This window comes from Globicephala melas, chromosome 11 (assembly GCF_963455315.2).
Source record: "Globicephala melas chromosome 11, mGloMel1.2, whole genome shotgun sequence".
NCBI classification, from domain to species: domain Eukaryota; kingdom Metazoa; phylum Chordata; class Mammalia; order Artiodactyla; family Delphinidae; genus Globicephala; species Globicephala melas.
In genome coordinates, this window is record NC_083324.2 from 467115 (window position 1) to 485975 (window position 18861).

At 54.9% G+C, this 18861-nt stretch overlaps 1 protein-coding gene across 1 annotated transcript in view; it reads left to right on the plus strand.

Moving 5' to 3' along the window:
• Positions 1–18861, plus strand: part of CHCHD6 (coiled-coil-helix-coiled-coil-helix domain containing 6) — a 125241-nt gene that overhangs the window by 1466 nt on the left and 104914 nt on the right. The window contains exons 2-4 of the mRNA XM_030850745.2: positions 8888–8996; positions 11893–11965; positions 13566–13710. Of these exons, the coding sequence (XP_030706605.1) occupies positions 8888–8996; positions 11893–11965; positions 13566–13710 (327 nt within the window). The remainder of the gene's footprint in view (positions 1–8887; positions 8997–11892; positions 11966–13565; positions 13711–18861) is intronic.

The window sequence follows — 18861 nt, forward strand, 5'->3', positions numbered from 1 at the left end:
TGTTTAGAAAAAGTACAGAGTGTTTTGTGGGAGCCTCTATTCTTAGCATGTCCACGTAGCATATTTGGTACTTGCTAGGTGTTATCCAGTCTTGACCTGGCTTGGGGCAAAGTCAGAATGGAGAGAAGACGGCTCCGCTCACGTTGGAAGGTGAGAGGCCGTAGCCGAATCGGAATTTAGAAAGATGCCCCAAGCTCTGTGTGGGCGCTCTCCCGCTGTTGTCACCTGCTTCGGAGAGTGTCGGAAAGTTCAGTCAGTCAGGGTCTTCTAAGGGAACGTCTTCTTTTTTTTTTTTAACATCTTTATTGGAGTATAATTGCTTTACAATGGTGGGAACGTCTTCTAAGTGGACAGAGGAGCATCATCTCTTTTGGGTTTTATATCAGACAGGCACGTTTTATTTCTAGTTCTCTTAGCAGTTCTGCAAAGTACAAATTCTCTTTAAAAATGGAGAATCCGGCTTAGAGAGGTTAAGGAGTTTGCCCAAGGTGTTACTTCTGAGACTTTAACCCAGATCTTTTTGGGTACAAGAAATAGCCTTTTTTCACGGCTCCAACCTACCCTGCATACTCCCAGTGAATGCAAGGCAGTGTGAAAATTCTGTGACAGCCTCTAGCTGTCCTGACAGGGTGCTTAGTTCTACCAGAGATTGTTAAAACTAGAGGGAGCTTTGGGCAAACTCATCAGAGAGAATAAAGAACTTGTCTAGAGGCATACAGTTGGGGGCACTGCCCCATGTTCTGAGACCCCTTCCTTCCTTCCTTCCTTCCATCCTTTCATCCTTCCATCCTTCCATCCTTCTTTCCATCCACTCGTGGGCCTGTTTTGAGAGAGGGAGACCAGAGAAAGGAGGTGATGGCAGTGCAGTGTTTGATGTAAGGTTTTTCCTGCTAGCAAAGTGACTCGAGGGTTGGGAAGTCCACCTTGTCTTTAAGCAGGTGAGTGAAAATCACTAGAAAAGATCATTGGTTGAACCAAACGAGAAGTTAATTTAATAGAAGGTATAGGAGGTGTGTGCCAAAGAAGAACATCTGCCTGCTCCTTCAGAGAAAGTTAAATATTCTTTTTTATTTTTTAAAAATAAATTTATTTATTTATGGCTGCGTTGGGTCTTTGTTACTGCGTACGGGCTTTCTCTAGTTGTGGAGAGCGGGGGCTATTCTTCATTGCGGTACATGGACTTCTCATTGCAGTGGCTTCTCTTGATGCAGAGCATGGGCTCTAGGAGCCCTGGCTTCGGTAGTTGTGGCTCGTGGGCTCTAGAGCACAGACTCAGTAGTTGTGGCGCACGGGCTTAGTCGCTCCGCGGCATGTGGGATCTTCCCGGACCAGGGATCGAACCCGTGACCCCTGCATTGGCAGGCGGATTCTTAACCACTGTGCCACCAGGGAAGTCCAAAAGTTAAATATTCTTAAAGACCTCTTGTATTTAATCCCCCCGACCTGGTCCTGGAAAGCATTCTACTTTCCTTAAAATGAAATGACAGGACCTTGCTAGTTTGCACACTCACTTGCATAAGTTTACATAGTGAGTTCAAGCCCTAATTCCGAGGAAGGTAAAAGAAATTTAATTAATGCAAAAAGCTGCAATTATATTCACCTCTTTTTCAGAGCAAGCATGTGTGAAATACATAAAGATTTCATTTCAACCAGTGTGTTTCATTTCATCCTCCAGTAAGAGGAGGTACACACGTAGCCACAACATCCCGTGTGTGACTGTCCCCTCTGCCCCTGCACAGCCATCTTTGGTGACTCAGCTGAAGTTGGTTGCATGTCAACCTGCAGACCCCTGGCTGTTCTCCAGCCTTTGCCTCTTCCATCCACTCGGTTCCCGCTCCCCTTCCCAGGTCGCTTCCCGAGGCTGCTGCTCTAGCTGTGTCCCCAGGCTCATTTCACCCTCAGGGCTATACCACCTTTACCATCATTCATTGCCACGGGAGGCAAGTCGGGACCACTGCTGAAGGGAAGATCTCAGAGGAGGTCGAGGGACACAAGGGACAGCTCCCCGTGTGCCCACACCAGAGAGGCCAGGCGTCCCCGACGTGTGGGTACCGCTTCACCGCCACCTCAGCAAGCGCTCACTGTGAACTGGGCCTGGCCTGGCAGAGACTACAGGGGACAATGCACAGGGCCCTGCCTCATGGAAGCCTCATCCCAGGAGGGGGAACTGACCGAGAGAAAGAAAGACGAGGCAGAAGAATAAGAATTGCAAGCGCCACGAAGAAAACAAAAAGGATGCGGAGAGTGATGGGGCTTCCTGCGCAGGTGGGCTGGTCAGACAGTGCTGCTTGGATGAGCTGACGGTGACGACGGGCCTGGGCCAGCGGGGAAAGGCTGCTCTGCTCTGGGCTGAGTAGTTTCAGGGCACTGCGTCACCCGGGCCCCAGGCTGACCTTGGGAGATTTCATCCCCATGCAGAGGTGAGGAAGCAGGTTCAAGGGGGTGAAGGAACCCCCGGTCACAGCGAGTTGGTGGTAGAGCAGGAAGCTCAAACTTTCCGGCTCCACAGGCTGTGTGCTTGGCAGCCGCATAGAGGTTGGGATGGTGGAGGAAGTTGTCCAGGTGATGAGGCTAGACGGGTGATGCAGGGCTGTTCACACGTTTCTCTGGAGGCGACATTGGGGTTCTCTATTCAGGGGTGGAGCTTTGGAAAGATTTTATCTGATGATAGTGACTTTTTAAAAAATGACTTTATGGAAAAGTATTTTACATGTAAAATTCACCATTTCAGGGATTTTTTTAAAAGCAAATTTACAGAGTTGCTGTAAATCTTTTAAAGCAAATTTACAGAGTTGAGCACAGTGGGATTTTAGAACATTTACGAGGCCTCACAGGTTCCCCTGTACCTATTTGCAGTCACTCCCCACTCCCGGCCCCAGGTAACCACTAAGCCCTCTGCCTCTGTGTGGTTTGCCTTTTCTGGGCATTTCATGGAAGTACATCGTGCGTCTCTCACGTCCAGTTCCCTTCACTTAGCACAGTGTTCTTGGCGTTGGCTCCTGGACGTTGTGGTATGTATCAGGAGTTCCTTTTATTGCCGAATAGCATCTCATTGTATGGATATTCTGCACTTCGTGTATTCAGTCAGACTGATGGGTATTGGAGTTGTTTCCTTTCTTGACTATTATGAGTAATGCTGCTGTGAGCATTTGTGCATAAAGTTTTTTTGTGGTCGTTTGTTTTCATTTCTCTTGGATAGATAACGTAAGAGTAGCATTGATGGGTCATTCTGCTTATGACTTCGGTGAATTATTAGGTTTAACTTTTTGAGACGCTGCCAAACTGTTTTCTGAAGGGGCTGTACCGTTTTACATCCCCCTCAGCAGGATAGGAGGCTTCCAGTTTCTCCACACCCTCACCAACGCTTGTTATCATCTTTTTGACTATAGCAATTCCAGTGAGTGTGAAGTGGTACCTCATTGTGGTTTGAATTTGTGTTTCCCTAATAACTATTCATGTTGAATGTTTTTTCATGTGCTTATTTCCTGCCCAGATATATTTGTTTTTTGGTGAAACGTGTATTCAAATCTTTTGCCCACTTTTAGTAGCTTTTGATGGGGTTGTTTGTCCTTTTTATTGAGTTATAAGCCCTTTATCGTATTACGATTTGCAGATATTTTCTCCCAATCTGTGGCTCGTCTTTTCATTTTCTTAATGGTGTCTTTGAAGTGCAAACATTTGTCATTTTGATGATGTTTAACTTATTTTTTTTCTTTTAGTGATTGGGCTTTGGCATCATATCCCAGTAATCTTTGCCTAACCCAAGGTTATAGAAATTTTCTCATATGTTTTCATCTAAGAGTTTTGGCTTTTATACTTAAGTCTGTGATCCATTTTTAGTTAATTTTTGTGTATGATGTGAAGTAAGCCTCTAAATCGGGTTGGCAAATCACTCTGCCATTTTAGGGTGAAAGCAGCCGCAGACAATATGTAAATGAATGGGTGTGGCTATGTTCCAGTAAAACTTTATTTATAAAATCAAGTGTTGAGTTGGATTTGGCTCGAGCACTAGAGCTTGGTGAAGTCTGCTCTAAATCCATCTTTTTTGTTTGAAATATTTAATTTTCTCAAACTACATTTGTTGAAAAGACCGTCCTTTCCCCATTTGAATTACCTTGGGACCTTGGTGAACATCAGTTGATCATAAACATAAGGGTCTTGGACCCGGTGGGTTCCACCCTGGAGAGAGGTCACCGCATGTCTTCCACAGCAGCCCTGGTCTCCAGGATCCCACCTGCCGTCTCTGCAGAGCGTTGCCTGGTTCCACCCTCTTGCCTTCCTGCACTCCACCCCGGTCATCTCTTTTGTCCTCATTTGTGAGCTGTGGACCTCCGGGTTTTAAACACCCAGACCACAGGTGTCCCCATGCTGCTGGCCATGTCCCCCTGCAAGTCTCCTGGGCGCCTGTGATTCACTGCATCCCCCCACTGCCTCTCCCACTCTCCGTTCCTGACGTGTGAAGGTCCATCCAGCTGGTCCCCACGCAGGAAGCTGATCCCACGTGCCCTTTTTCTCTGCATCTGATGTCAACTCTTGTGTCTTCCCTTCCAGCTGCTTCTGTTTCATCCTCTCCTTTTTACCCTCAGGAACTCTTGATCTCATTCAGGCCCGCCCCACCTTCCCCTTGCCCATCTGACAAGTTGTTCTTTCTCCCAACATGCTTGCCTGCCACAAATCTGTACTTCCTGGCACTAGCAGGGTAATGTGTTTTTAAAAGGTACATTTTACTTTTGAGCAGCTCTCAGGCAGTGGAGATAAAATCCAGACAGTCCCGGTGGAGGTCCCTCCCTTCCAGGCCCAGCGGCCTCGCTCTCAGAGACGGCCCCCCCCAGCTGGTGGTGTCAGTGATCGTTCAGGGTTAAAGCTGAGGTGCGACCCGCTTACTTCCCACCCATCCGCGCTTCCCGCTGTCTCCAGGTTCAATGCAGATTCCTGGGCCTGGCTCCCGAGGCCCTCTGTGTGCTGGTGCCACCTTCTCCTGTCGCCGCCCGTCCCGCGGGGAGGACACGTGCTGCCGTGCTGTTTCGAGCTGTGCTCCTCTGTCTGCAGGGCTCTCTCTCCCTTCCTTGGCTAAATTCCTCCTTGGCCTTGCGACCAGTTCAGGGGTTCCCTCTGTGCTGTCGCTGGTCACCGTCCTGGGTGGGGGGAGCTCTGCCCCGTGAGCAGGACCTCGTCTGCTGGTCTGTGGCCCCAGCATGTGACCCGGAACCGGGCTCAAGTCAGCAAGATCCTCGCTGGGCAGAGGTTTAAGCTACTGGCTCCATATTTCTTGGATGAAACCATCAGCCCAGAAACTTTGTGGTATTAATCGACAACATTTAAAACTTGGAGGCGTTACATCAATTCAATTTTCCGTTTTTCGGGGGAAGAATTGAAAGTCTGGTCCACGTTTCCAGGGGCGCCCCTTGGCTGGAGCTGTGAGGTAGCCACCCTCTGCGGGGCTGTGCTGTCTCCCGTCCTCGCCACGTTGTCCTGGCACTCCCGCTTTGCTGCCAGGCCCGCCTCGTTTGTTTTTGTCACCTGCCTGGCCCCGTGGGCGTCGGTGGTTGCCACCTTTCTAGGGGGGCCTCCAGGACTCTTCTCGTCCAGATACTCGGATTTAAATCTGTGGATCTAATTTCAGCTCACAGAAAACTGGAGGACTAGCCAACAAAATCTCCACAGCAACAGCCGCAGGCAAAGCAGAGGAATCTTCTTAGAGTCACAGGAGGGCAGCGCCTCCCCGGGGTCAGTGTCTGGGCCCCAGGGGCCGCTGACAGACCCAGCTGGTCTGGAACATGCCGGTGCTCAGCCTGCGCGGGGGAGCCGTGGGCCAGGACGCGCGAGAGCAGCAGGGTGCGCTCAGAGGGTGCTCGGAAGGCGGCGCGTGAGTGGCCGCAGCGGTGGCCGTGGAGGGCTAGCTGGCTGCTGGCTCGGGCCAGCGCCCTCCCTCGCCCTTGGGTCATGTTTGGGCGTGAGATCTCGGCGTGCCTCTCCGGCCTGGTCATCTGGTGCAGCCTCTCTCACACACGCCCTTGTCAGGCCCTCGGACAGGCCAGACTCGGCCCCTCTCAGAGGCTGTGCACTCGTCCTCCCCTCTGCTCGGAACTGGATCCTTTTTTCTTGGATCTCAAGCTGGGATTGTGGCGGGGCCTCCTCCCTGCAGGGCGGTGGTCTCCTGTTAGTGCCATCTCCTCTGAGGGGTCTTCCTGCCACCCCGTGTGCACCGGCCCTGCCGGACTGTGTTTTATTCTCTCCCAGCGCTTAACCACTAACATGCCTCACAGATTTTGAAGACATATTTTTGAAATAGAGATCCCCTGTAACATTGATAGGTGGAGAAATCCACCTCTCACCCTTTGCCGTTAGTCCCCGTTTCCCCCCTCCCCCAAACCCCAGGCAGCCCATCTAGTGTCTGTCTCTAGAGATTTGCCTGTTCTGGGCGTTTCACACATGTATGCGGCCTTTTGTGTCTGGCTTCCTTCACTGAGCACGATGGTGTGGCCTGTGTTAGTAGTTCGTCCCTTTCTATGGCTAATGTTCCATTATTTTCATTCACCTGCCCATCAGTTGATGGTTATTTGGGTTGTTTCCACCTTTGGCCATCACAGATAATGCTGACGTGAATGTGCACGTGCAACCCGCTGTGAATGTGCATTTGCATTTGTCTTGAGTGGGTACCCGGGAGTGGGATCGCTGGGCCTCATGGTGACTCTGTGTTGAACTTCGGAGGAACTCGCAGGCTGTTCTCCACGGTGGCTGCACCATTTATTTGCCACCAGCAGTGTATCAGGGTTCCAGCTTCTGCATGTCCTTGCCAGCACTTGTCCCTATCTGACTTCTTGGTTATAGACATTCGAGTGGGTGTGAAGTGGTATCTCATTGTGGTTTGAATTTGCATTTCTCTCACGAGAATGAGAGCATCTTTTCATTTGCTTATGGGCCATTTGTGTATCTTCTTTGGAGAAGTGACTGTTCTGATTCTTTGCCCATTTTTAAATTCGGTTGTTTTTCTTTGTATTATTGAGTTGTGGGAGTTCTTTATATATTCTAGATACATGTCCCTTGTCACATATATGATTTGCAGATTCTGTGGGTTGTCTTTTCAGCTTACTTGATTGTGTCTTTTGAAAAACGAAACTCTAATTTTGATGAAGTTCAGTATATGTTTTCTCTGATTGCTCATGCTGTTGGTGGCATATCTACAAATTCACTGCCAAAGCCAAGGTCAAGAAGATTTACGCCTGTGTTTTCTTCCAAGAGTTTCATTGTTTTAACTCCTGCATTTAGGCCTCTGATCCCTTTTGAGTCAGATTTTGTATATGGTGTGAAGTAGGGGTCTAACTTCATCCTTTTGCACGTGGATGTCCAGCTCTCCCAGCACCCTTTGCTGACGAGACTATTCTTTCCCCATTAAATGGTCCTGGCACCCTTGTCAGTCAGTTGAGCACAGATGTATAGGTTTATTTGTGGGTTCTCAATTCTCTTCCACTGCTGTGTGTGCTTGGTCTTCTCTTGTTCTATAATCATTAATTAGCTATTTGATTTGTATCTGTCTTAAATACTAGAGGGACTCAGTTATTATTATTATAATCTTTACTTGCTGAAAGAAACGTTCATGGTAAAAAACTGAAACACAGAAGTGCCGAAAGTGAACGTCCTGGCCCAGCCGCTCTTGTCCCGTGTGCAGGACACGCCCCGGGACGTCTGGTGTGTGCCCCGAGTGGATGCGTACATGGGGAATGTGTGTGCGCCAAGGTCAACGTGTATATATCGCAGGTCTGCGTCTTTATAATTGTGTATCTGTTTTACAAAGTCGAGATACAAAGTGTCCTCTGACTCCCGGGTCAGCGGTGGCATCCTTCCATGGCAGGCACACGTCTTACCTGTCCTTTCTCGACAATTCCGCGGTGTTTCATAGGAGGCGCACCATCATTTCTCTCACCACTGCCTGTCGTTGCTATCATGTTGTTTCCTTTTCCTGTGCGAGTCCAGCGCTGCTGTGCACACGTGGGAGCACTTTCCTCGCCTGGATCCCTGAAGTGGAGCTGCGGATGGTGGACTCGGTCTTCAAGTCATCTTAACGTCTCCCCTCGCTGTGCTTTGCGATGCCTTGCACATACTGGGCACTTAATAAATATTTATTGATGTCAACTCTTAGGGGCTTTTATTCTGGATTCATCCCTCGCTGGCTGTTTCATTTCAGTCAAGTGTTTTATGACACCCTCGTACCCATTTCACTCCTCTACAATGGGGGAAAGATTTGATCATCCGGTCGTCACTGGGGGAGCCAGGGAGAAGTGAGCCAGGCCGTGCTGGATTTTCTGCTGTGACGGTGGCCCTGGTGGGACTCAGACGGGAAGGAGAGGCGGCCCCGGCCCTCAGGGTGTTTACAGGCCATTAGACGAGGCCCATAGAATGTGAGACGCTTCCTAAGAGGTGCGCCTGTTGTAACAGGGAAAGGATTGGGAGAAATGGTCCTTAACTCGGGTGCTGTCTGGAAGAGCCCACCGTAGAGGGACCCTGGGACGCCCACAGGGAAGGGTGAGGTTTGCACAGCTGGAGGCGTCCACCCTCTGTACAGGGTGGGGCTGTAGTGGTTCTCAGCAGAACGGATTCAGGGCAGGAGAGAAGAAGGGGAACTCGGGGTCCCCTGAGTGTGTGGGAGCAGAAGGTGCAGCCGGGAAGCCAGTGGGGGACACGCTGTGGCCCGTGGAGTCCAGGCTGGGCGTGGCGTTGACCTGGCGGGTGCCAGGCCAGCACGAGAGGTTTCTGTGTGGAATTCCTTACGTTATTGGAGTTGGTCTTGCAGAATTAGTCTGCTCAGAAATCTGGGGCATGGGTAGAGGGGAGTCTTCACTTCTAGAGGGTTCTGTCATTTAACTGTTCCCCTCAATCCTTCCCACAGCTGTCTGAAAACGTGGTCAACCGCATGAAAGATCCTGGCCAGCCTTCCAGAGTGGGGCCGCTGACCCCTGCAGCTGCCGCCCTTGTCTCCTCTGAAGGCCGGGAGAAAGGTAGGCCGGGTGGCAGTTCTGCACGGGGACGGAGTGGGCGCTCCTCCTGGACATGAGCTGCCGGCTGAGCCCGCGGGAGGTGCATGACGTGAGCGCTTCCCACGAGAGAGTGGCCCCCGAACCGGGTGCTGTCCTGTTCAAGGACTGCAGCGCCGTGTAGTCAGAGCCTCTGTGACCATGACCAGGGCCGGAAGTTCCCCACTGTTGCAGCTTCTCCGCACGTAAGCAGTGAGTGGGTGACCTTGGCGCCAGCCCCAGAGCTCTGACCTGCCCTCACGCTCCGGGGTCCTGGCCCAGCTCCTGGGACGGTGCTCGTGGGGCTTCCAGGAGGGTCGCCACCCCGTGCCCCCGGCTCCTTCCCCAGCTCGCTGTGGAGCTGCTGCCTGAGCCGGACTGGAAGCGCTTTTGTTCCCCACTGTCGTGTGCGTCACAGGTGAAGAAACCTGTACTTTTCTCCAAGTGACTCCTGTTAACCAACACCAAGGAACACTAGCGTCAGAGTGGAGAACGTGTGGTGCGGAAATAGTAAGACACTACAAACAGGAAAAGTCCTCGTGACAGCTGATTAATGAGAAGAGCTCGTTGATGAGAATCTGGGTCCCCCTGCTGTAACCTGAGGTGTGAGTTGTTCGCTGACGGGCTGGAGGGGCCTGGCCGTGTGGGGCATGGATGCCGTCCCGACCCCCAGTGAGTGACTGCGGCCTCACGTTGGAGCTGTCTTCTCCGCCCACGGCCCCGTTCGGGTGCGAGCGCATAGGGGGCCGCACCTTGCTTGTCCCCCCGGCACGTCCTGAGCGCCGGCCAAGGATGCGGTCACGAGGCGCGCGCTGGCACACGTAGGCAGGGAGACGGACCCTCCCCCAGGGCAGCCCAGCTCCCGTCAGGAGCCGCGTGCGCAAGCCTGTGGCTTACAGTGTCACGCGACAGTGCGACACGCAGCAGAAGCCCACAGAAGACGCCCTCGTCCTTTTCCGGGGGGTCATCCTCACCGTCTCTCCGGCCGGCTGGAGAGAGGGTTGAAGAGGCCTCACGTGCGTGAGTGAGCTGTAGGAGGGGGAGAGGCAGAGGGCGAAAATGGCTGCAATGTGTCAGGCCACGTCAGGTTCAGCCTTGGAAGAGAAAAGAAGCATTTGTTTCAGTCTTGCTACGTTTGAGCAGTTTAAAAAGCAAGAAGAGTGGTTCATCTATCATTCGGTTTTGGTTTAACAAAGTATTTTGCTGTTTGAGGGTGAGTGAGTTTGGAGGTTCTGAGGGCTGGATTTGTCAGCATGGGCGGAATGCCCTGAAATGGATGAATTTTAAAATACTTTTACTTTTAAAATCCAGTGTCTGCTTTTACTTTAGTGATAGAACAAGATAGAAAAAGAAGTTAAAATTAAACCCTTGTGCCAAACCATACGCCAAATGCATGTCAGAGGAAGTCACAAGTTGAACTGGGAGAGGTGCAGTCATACAGCTAGAGCGGCAGGCAGCCTCTTAACCCCGTGTCAGGCGAAGAGACCTTAAATGAAGAGGAGGAGTGGGGGCTGTGACTGAACGATTGGAGACAGTTTAGAAGAAATGAATGAACAAAGAGTGACAAACTAGGGAGTAGAGCCGACAGGGAGGGAGCAGTGTTCATATGTAAAGAGTCCTTGAAGCCCTCTGACGGCTGCATGGAGAATGTGTACAAACGGTCAGAGAGGTGACGAGAGCCAGCTCCATGGAGGGTTGACACGCTTGAACCTGCAGGCTGCCGCGGAGCGTGGGCGCGGGGGTCCGGCCACAGGCTCTGTGGTGGGTGCACGCGTTACTTTTGTAGTCGTGAAAAAGGAAAACTGTATAGAAAGCAGAAATAAACGTGATAGACCTTACGTCACTAGAGTTGTTATAAGTCAGGCCCTAAGCCCAGGGAGCGTTCACGTCACATCCACACCAGGCAGCGGTGCCTCCTGCACGTTCCCGGCCGAGGACCTGGTGCGGCCCCAAGGGCTGCCCTCCCCGGCCCAGCGCGCCTGCCCGGCCTTCCGGGAGAGGCGTGGGCCTGGGTGAGTCCCGGGGCGCTGCGCGCGGTGAGGGCCCTTCCGGAGGGGCTGAGCCCCTCAGCTTCCGAGGTCAGCAGCTGAAAAGGTCTTGGGAGAAGCACCCCAACCCGTCTGCCTCCCAAAGCCTGGTTCCCCGGCCGGGTCTCGTGTGGCCCGAGTGGCTGAGCGTGGAGGCCTGCGATGGGGTGGAGGGCATGTGACCAAGGCCTCAGCGGAGCGGGGACGCCGAAGCCTGGGGCAGTGGGGAGGAGCAGAACCTCAGTGTCACCGCGCGGTGGGAGAGGAGAGTGAATTGGGTTTGCTCGGAGATCCCCACGTTCTCGGCCATGGGAAGGTAGACCTACTGCGACAGCTTAAAGGGCCCAGTGACACTAGAGGTGAAGCAGGTGAAAGGTGACATAGATGTCCTTAAGTGGGGCGTTGGCCACATTCAGGATCGAAACCCTACAGAAAGGGGTCTGAGAGAAACCAGGCACGAGGAGTCTCCCCCCATGGCCCCCGCCCTGCCAAGCCAGGCGACACCCCGGGGCTGTGCTCTCAGCTCGGACAGAGCAGAGCTTCCCTCAGCCGGTCTGGCCTCTGGGGAAGGTGACCTGGATTCCCAGTGGCCGCAGAGGGAGGAAGGGGGATTTGGACCACCGCACTCAGGTGTCCACACTGACCCAGCGACCAAGCCGTCCTATGCAGGAGACGGGCAGAGGGGCCTTCGGGCCACCCCTCTCCTAACCACAGAGTAAGGCTGTGTTCTGTGTCTGCCTGGGGCACATCTGTCCATGGGGTGACATCCTGGGCCCTCTCCTGGGTGACACTGTGCCTCTGTCCGTCCATGGGTTGCTGCTGATGGACTGACCTTCTCTTCTCCCCCTTTGCAGAGTCTAAATCGCCCAGGCCGGAGAGTGGCGGTGGCCGGCGGCCCTCGGGGGCGGAGGTGGATCTCCTCAGGAGGTAAGCCGAGGGCCCACTCACCCCGGCCCTGCGCCCCGGCCCAACGCGCCCTCCTCACCGGGTACCTTCTCCTAAAGGCCGGAGTGTTTGTGTCACAAACGCCATCTTATTTAGGTGGGATGCCAAGCCTGTGATTTAGGTGGCACTAGTCCCAGTGTTCAGATGAAGACACTCCCGGGTGTGGGAGGGCCAGGACTAAATGGCCGAGTGGCCGCGCTGCTAGCCTGGTGCGTGCCGCTGTGTTTGCAGGAGCTGCCTCCATGGACAGGCTCCAGGGTGTGGGTGGCCTCTCCCAGCACAGGCCACAGCCCAAGAGCTTCCCTGCCCGGGGGCTGGTAGGCCAGTGGCCGGGCCCAGAGGTCCCCAGAGTGTACCCTGAGACTCCAGGCCTCGGGGAAGGCGGAGCTGAGCGCCCCTCTCCCTGGGGTGTGGTCCGCGGGGCCCACGCGGGGCGTGGAGTTGTCACAGCGCTGACTCAGTGAGCTGTCGGCTGGTACTGAGGGACCTCGTCTGCAGCTTCCAGGCCGTGGCCTCTGTAACAGGGACTCAGAGTTAGCTTAGGGACCCCCGGTCAACCACGGCTGGACGGCTCCCTCTGCAGGTCAGCCCAGCCATGGCTGTTCCGTGGTCAGGGGTCAAGACCCCACCTTCTGAGAATTTCCAGTCCTTAATCCCAAGAGACCTCCCAAAAATAAATGACCAGAACCTTTTTAAAAAAATGCTTTTAAACATTTTAAAAATGTTGAAGTAACACATGCTAATGGAAGACTTAGGATAATATATATGAAAGGAAAAAACCGCCCATAGATTCATCATCCCTTGTTAGTATTTTGGACTGTTTCTTTCAAATGTCTTCTTTCCTCTAGTTTAGGGTTATTTTTTCAAAGTCATGTAAAATTTTGTATCTTGCTGTTTTTACCAGTCTTCTAATTATCTTCCCTTTGTTGCACCTCGTCGTAAGCGTTTTTATTGCTGAAGGCGCCGTATGTGGGTGCTCAGTTTTAAAGCCGCGCATGGCATGGTGGGCAGCGTGGCGCGGAGGGCCTCACGTCTGTCACGTGCCCCCAGGCCGACCTGCCGCGGCCCCTTCACTGTGTGCGTTTTCTACACCCTAATAAATAACACTTCTGAGAACATCTCAGGACCGGTAACTTTTTTCTTTCTCTAAGATGATTTTATTAGGTAGACTGGAAACAGGTCCAAGGATAGGGACACGTTCAGGATGGAGAGTTGAATGTTCAAAAGCAAGGCTACTGCTTCTGAACCTTCCTGCCCGCAGGTGGGGGAGGTGGGCTCCCCCCTCGCCCCGCCCCTCTAAAGGAGCAGCTCGAGTGAGGGTTGATCCCGTGCCCCGAGGATCTCTCATTTGGCGTTTGGCTGTCTGATTCCTCACCTGGTTGTCAGGCCCTCTGCTCCCAATCTGTATTGTTCTGGCTGAGAAAGTGTCACACTGTCCCTGCACACACCACTCCCAGGGGACTGTCACTGGTGCCTGACCCTCTCTGGCGCCACAGCGTTCCACCAGCCTTCACGTCCCTGGTCCCTGGCAGATGAAGCGAGCTGCGTCTGCATCTGCGTCTCCTGTCTCTCCCTGGCCCAGGTGTGACAGGGGGCAGGCCGTGGTCCAGGACGAGCTGCTCCAGGTGGTGACGAGGGACAAAGAGGCGGCTGCCAAGCCCCAGAGCGCGTCCCTGCGGCAGGGGGAGGGCGGCATGGACCCGGAGACGCATCGGTCCGCCCAGCTGGTGAGTGTGGGTCCCTGGCTGGCCTCCTGGCTCAGTGGCTCTGGGAAGCAGAGGTTGGCCCTGGAACCTGATGGGTCCAAAGTCCCAGCTTCTCCTCTGTGGAAAGGGTGTCTTTCTAGGGACCAGGAGCAGGGGGGGGCGGTTCTTATAGCCCCGGCTCTGTCATTGATTTGCTTTGTGGCCTGTGGCCTCAGGTCTGCACAGTGAGAGCTGGATCATTGGGTGCTGGGTCCCGGAACCTCATAGGTGTAAGTGCTGTGAGGACATGTGTTCCAGGAGGGTGCAGAGGGAGAGTACTGTGGGCTTGGGGCCTTGCAACAAGCCAGAAACAGAAGGAGAAGTCACCCTGGGTGCGGAGCCGAGCTGTCTGCCCACTGGCTGGGGCGCATCCTCCGGCCCCAGGGAGCATCTTGGACTGTCCTGGTGGTCACACTCGGGCTTGTCTGCGGCTCGAGAGGAGGTGGTGAGGCCGGGCCCAGCAGTGCTGGCAGATCGCGGAAGCACACCGCGTTGGCTGTTGCCATTCTGGGTACATTTAACCGATGGGAGGTACCATCAGGTCTTTCTGCTGTGGGTGCAGGCTGCGTGTCACAGCAAGAGAGGTCACAGTGCCCCAGGAGCCACCACGTCATCACGGCCCGGGTACCCTCTCCTGCGGACCCAGTCACACTCAGCAGCAGGAGGAGGATGTTCCGGAAGCCCCAGCACAGATCCTCTGACATCCCTCTGCCTGGACGGCACCAGGGCCTGTGGCTGGGCCAGCCCTCGGCACAGGGAACCGGGAGCGCTCCGTTGGCTGGAGCTGGGGCTCTTTTCTAATCACGTTTGCGGGGAGGTGGGGGTGGGCGTCCGGAGAGAGCTAGGACTGTCAGGAAGTATTAATTCTCTCAGTGGTGGAGTGTGGGGTGTTCCCACACGTCCAAGGAATTCTCCACACCAGCTGCGTGTCCTACAGTTCAGCTCAGTTGTGACACTGTCTACCCGCGGTGGCATCAGATCCCCAGGTTAAGGGCTTGGTCCCATCAGGCTGCCCCCCCCCGACCTCTCCCCCAACTTCAGATGCCAGTTGAAGCCAGGTTGTCACGTGTGCTTCTGACCCACCGGCTGTAGATGAGAGGTTCCCACGGCCCCCTCCTCAGGTTGGATTAACTTGCTAGAGCAGCTCAGAGAACTCAGAGGAACACTTGACTTACTAGATCATAGGCTTCTGATAAGAGGCGTGGCTCAGGAGCAGCCAGACGGAAGAGACGCTCTGGGGAGGGTGGGGGAAGGCCCCCGAGCTTCCACGCCCCTCCCCGCACCCCCCCCCCCCCACCCAGCCTCCACGCCTTCCCAGCCTGGGCGCTCTCTGAACCCGCTCCTTCGGGGTTTCTGTGGAGGGTTCCTTATGCGGGCGTGATTGACTACATCACGGCCACTGGTGACTGATTCCGCCTCCAGCCCCCCTGCCTTCCCGGAAGGTCAGGGGCTGGGACCCACGTTCCAGGCCTCTGATCACACGGCGGCTCCACTGGCACCCAGCCCCATCCTTGGGTGGTTTCCCAGAGTCAGCTCATCAGCATAAGGAAAGACACCTTCATCCCTCTCAGCAGAGGAAGTTCCAAGGGTTTTGGGAGCTCCGTGCCAGGAACGGTGGGCAAAGACCAAATACGTCTTTCTTGTTGTAAACCGTGATGTCATGTCAGGAATGGGGTGAGGAACAGCTGTAGCAGCGTCTGACACCACGTGCCCCCGGGGCCACGGCCGGGACACCAGGAGCTCCCCGAGCTCCACAGAAGGAAGCTGGATGGTGTGAGGGCTCTGCTTGGACACCCCTCCCGGGGGGGGGGGGCTCTGCCCAGGTGTGCGGATCACGCAGCAAGCATGTGAGACACGCAGGTTGAACTGGGCCCTCGGGAAGGAGCAGCCATGTAGGATCCTCGCCCCTGGGAAACGTCCAGTCTAGTGGGAAGACAGACTTGAACCAGAAACTGAAAACGGCCAAACCGTTACAGTGAATGTGAGCTGGCGGCAAAGAGAATGTGCCTGGGATGCAGAGGCCATGGTGTCGGCCGAGGGAGCAGCTGGGCTGAGCCAGGCGGGCAGGAGGCGGCACTGGACGTGGTGAGGATGAGCGAGCCGCGTGCACGCACCGCAGGAGGCCGTGGACCAGGGGCCTGCCCAGTGACGCCGAAACTGAGACGGAGCCCCAGGAGCTGTAGGGATGGGTGCTGTGCTCTGAACTGTGGCCGTCTGGTGGAGAATCCTGACGCAGGGAGACCCCTGGTGAGGACAGGCAGGCAGCCCGACAACCTGGTGGGAAGGACCCTGGTTGGGGACATGCAGGGTTAATCGGTGTGGATGGAGCAAAAGCGTTGGCGCCTGGGACAGTTACCCAGTAGGCATGGCAGCCTGCAGGGGTGGACTGTCACCTGGAATGTGGTCACCACAGCGAAAGGGATTCACAGCCTCCCTCCCTCCTGCCTCCGGTCCAGGTGTGGGTTTCTTGGCAGGAAGGGTATCTTTAGAGGGAAGAAGACACATCCTGCCTGGATTCGCCCGGACGTCTGGGGGGACGGTGCCCCCTGCCAGAGCTCTGAGGACCCGCGGGCCCCGTGGCTGCCTTCACATTGCAGGTGTCCATGACTCCTTGTTGGGGCCCTGCTTTTGATCAGTGCCCACTTGCTCGTGCAGTTGGCGCCGCCATTCCCTTTTAGGAACTCACCTGCTTCTTGTCGTGTGTCCCTGGGTGGGATTCCAGTGGCCTCTTTCCCTGCTCTGGTCCAGGCAGGGTCTGGGCACGTGGCCCAGGCAGCCAGTCGCGCCCTGGAGCAGGACCTGCAGTGCTGGGTGAGTGGGAGGCCGCTGATGGGGAGGACCACGTCCCACACCTCCACGTGCCCTGGGCATGGGCTGAGCAGACACAGACACGTGGCTGGTGTGGAAGGCGAGGTGAGGCCGATCGGGCCTGCTCTGCGCGTTGCCCGGGCAGAGGTGAGCGAGGCCGCCGCCGTCACCTTCACTTGGTCGGTGTGGTCGCAGCTTCTTTAGCGGAGGTAGCCTCAGAACTGTGCTTTGGAGGGTTTAAAGTAAGAGCAGAGAGACGGGGAGAAGAACCTGAGGGGAGCAGAGCGGCTTCTCCCTCCTCCCCTGAGTGCCCGCCAGGCGGGACGAGGGAGCCTGCCGGGCGGAGTGCTGAGGCTGGATCCGGCCTGGGCCCCGGGCTCGTGCCCCGACCCTGCACCTGCAGCCTCGTCTAGAGGGTGCTGAGCGTGCTGACATTTAGCACGCTCTTTGCGCTGACGTTTACAGTATGGACTTCTCAGTCCTCTTCTGCACGAGGGAATAATTGAGCTCATTACTGGGAAAAGTTCATAAAACTAGTAACAAGGAAAGGTAATAATTTTTATAACCTACTCCTGAGGACCGAAGTGTTCCCGTTGCCTGCCCAGCGGCGCTGCGGTGAGCTGCCGAGTGTTGATGCGTGTTCCTGCGCGTGCGTGGGTCTGACCCCGAGTTCCCGTGCCCGAGCACAGTGAGGCCGAACAAACAGCGGAGCTGGGAGCAGAGAAAGGTTTCTTGCGAGGAGACAGATGGCTCACCCCCAATCTCCTGAACTCCCCGAAGGGTTTCAGCAAAGTACTTTTCAAGGCCAGGTGAGGGAGGGGAGCCGCAGGGTGTGTGATCAGCGGGTGCGCAGTTCTCTGATGGAACACTGGCTGATGGTGGGTAGCAGGGTGGGGTCACGGGCTAACATCGTCAGTCCTCAGGCTCCAGGAGGCCTGGGGGCTGCTCGTCATCAAGTAGTTACCGTGTTCCATTTGGTGGGGATTTTCACATCTGTAAAACAACTCAGGAGTGTGCAATAGATACTGTTTTCTGGGTGCTTCTGAGAGGAACTAGAGCCGAGGAGGGGAAGGGCCTGCCCTGGGAGGGCCCCGTAGAGTCCTGCTCGGTTGCACGAGGGCTGCGGAGCCTCAGGTGTAGCTGGGGTGGAGGCCTGGGCATCGGCGGGGCCTGTGTGACGTGTGCTTCCCTCTGAATCGGGGAGGAAGTTTGGAGCCCAGATCCCACGTTCCAGAGAGGAACATGAAAGAACAGAGCGGTTTCTTGGCCTCGGTCTTCTGGTGCGAGAGCTTTACAAACCCAGGGGATGGAGCAGCGAAGGCCTGGCACAGCCTTCCTTTAGGGAGAGCGAGACTTACGACCCTGCCTGTTGGATTCCTGAGCGTATTATTAGGAGTGTGAAACTGCAGTACACCTGATAGAAAGTACAAATTCCATCTCTTTTCTTTTCCAGTGAGCGATTCTTTTATGACGTTATGTATATGTTCTCTGGGTGCCTGTCGTATGTCAGGCACTGGGTTAGTTTATTGATACAGCTGCTGTCCCCAAGAGGCTCTGTGCTTAGGGTAGTTCAGTGTTCTCACGAGTGGCTGCACAGAAGACCACGTGATCCCAGCACAGTGCCTCCCCTTCGGGAGTTGATCATCTAAGGAACAAGACGCACAGAGGTGCAGGAGGGGAGAAGTAGAAAGAAAGTCTGCTGCTGAGGTCAAACCAAAAGGAATCTGCCCAGGCCCAGGGGGCTCCTGGTGTTCAGGGCTGTCCCTCCGCAGGCAGGCGGGGCCTCCACAGGCCTGGTGTAAGGGCTGCCCCGCCCTGCCCACGGCCACTCCCCTCCACCCCAGTCACATCTGCTCAGAGGGCGGTGGTGGAGCTGGTGGGGGGGGTGGCGGTGCACTTCATTCTTGTAGGGAATTGGAGCAGTCAGTTAGAAGGGGTAGCGTGAGGCCTCCTGGGTTCCTACTTTCCTTGTTCAGGTCGAAGTTAAAATCACTCGGCCTGTGGTTAAAGGATGTGACAATTCTTAGAGAAAGGAAAACTATAGGTAGGCTCGTGTGAAAACTGGTTCAACCATATTTTAAGCTGGTTACACACCAAAAAAAACCTTTGGTTTTATTTCGCATATACTTTATACAAACTGGGGGTGGAGGGAGGGCGTGAACCCAGACGCGGGCTAAGAGCTGGCGCCAGGTTCACGGCTGGCCCTCGGCACATCAGGCCTGTGTCATGACGCTGCAGGGGTCGCGGGGACCGAGGAGGGAGCCTGGCACGAGTGGGGGCCCGTCTGGGCTCCCCCGATCCCCGGGCACTCTGTGCGTTGCTGGA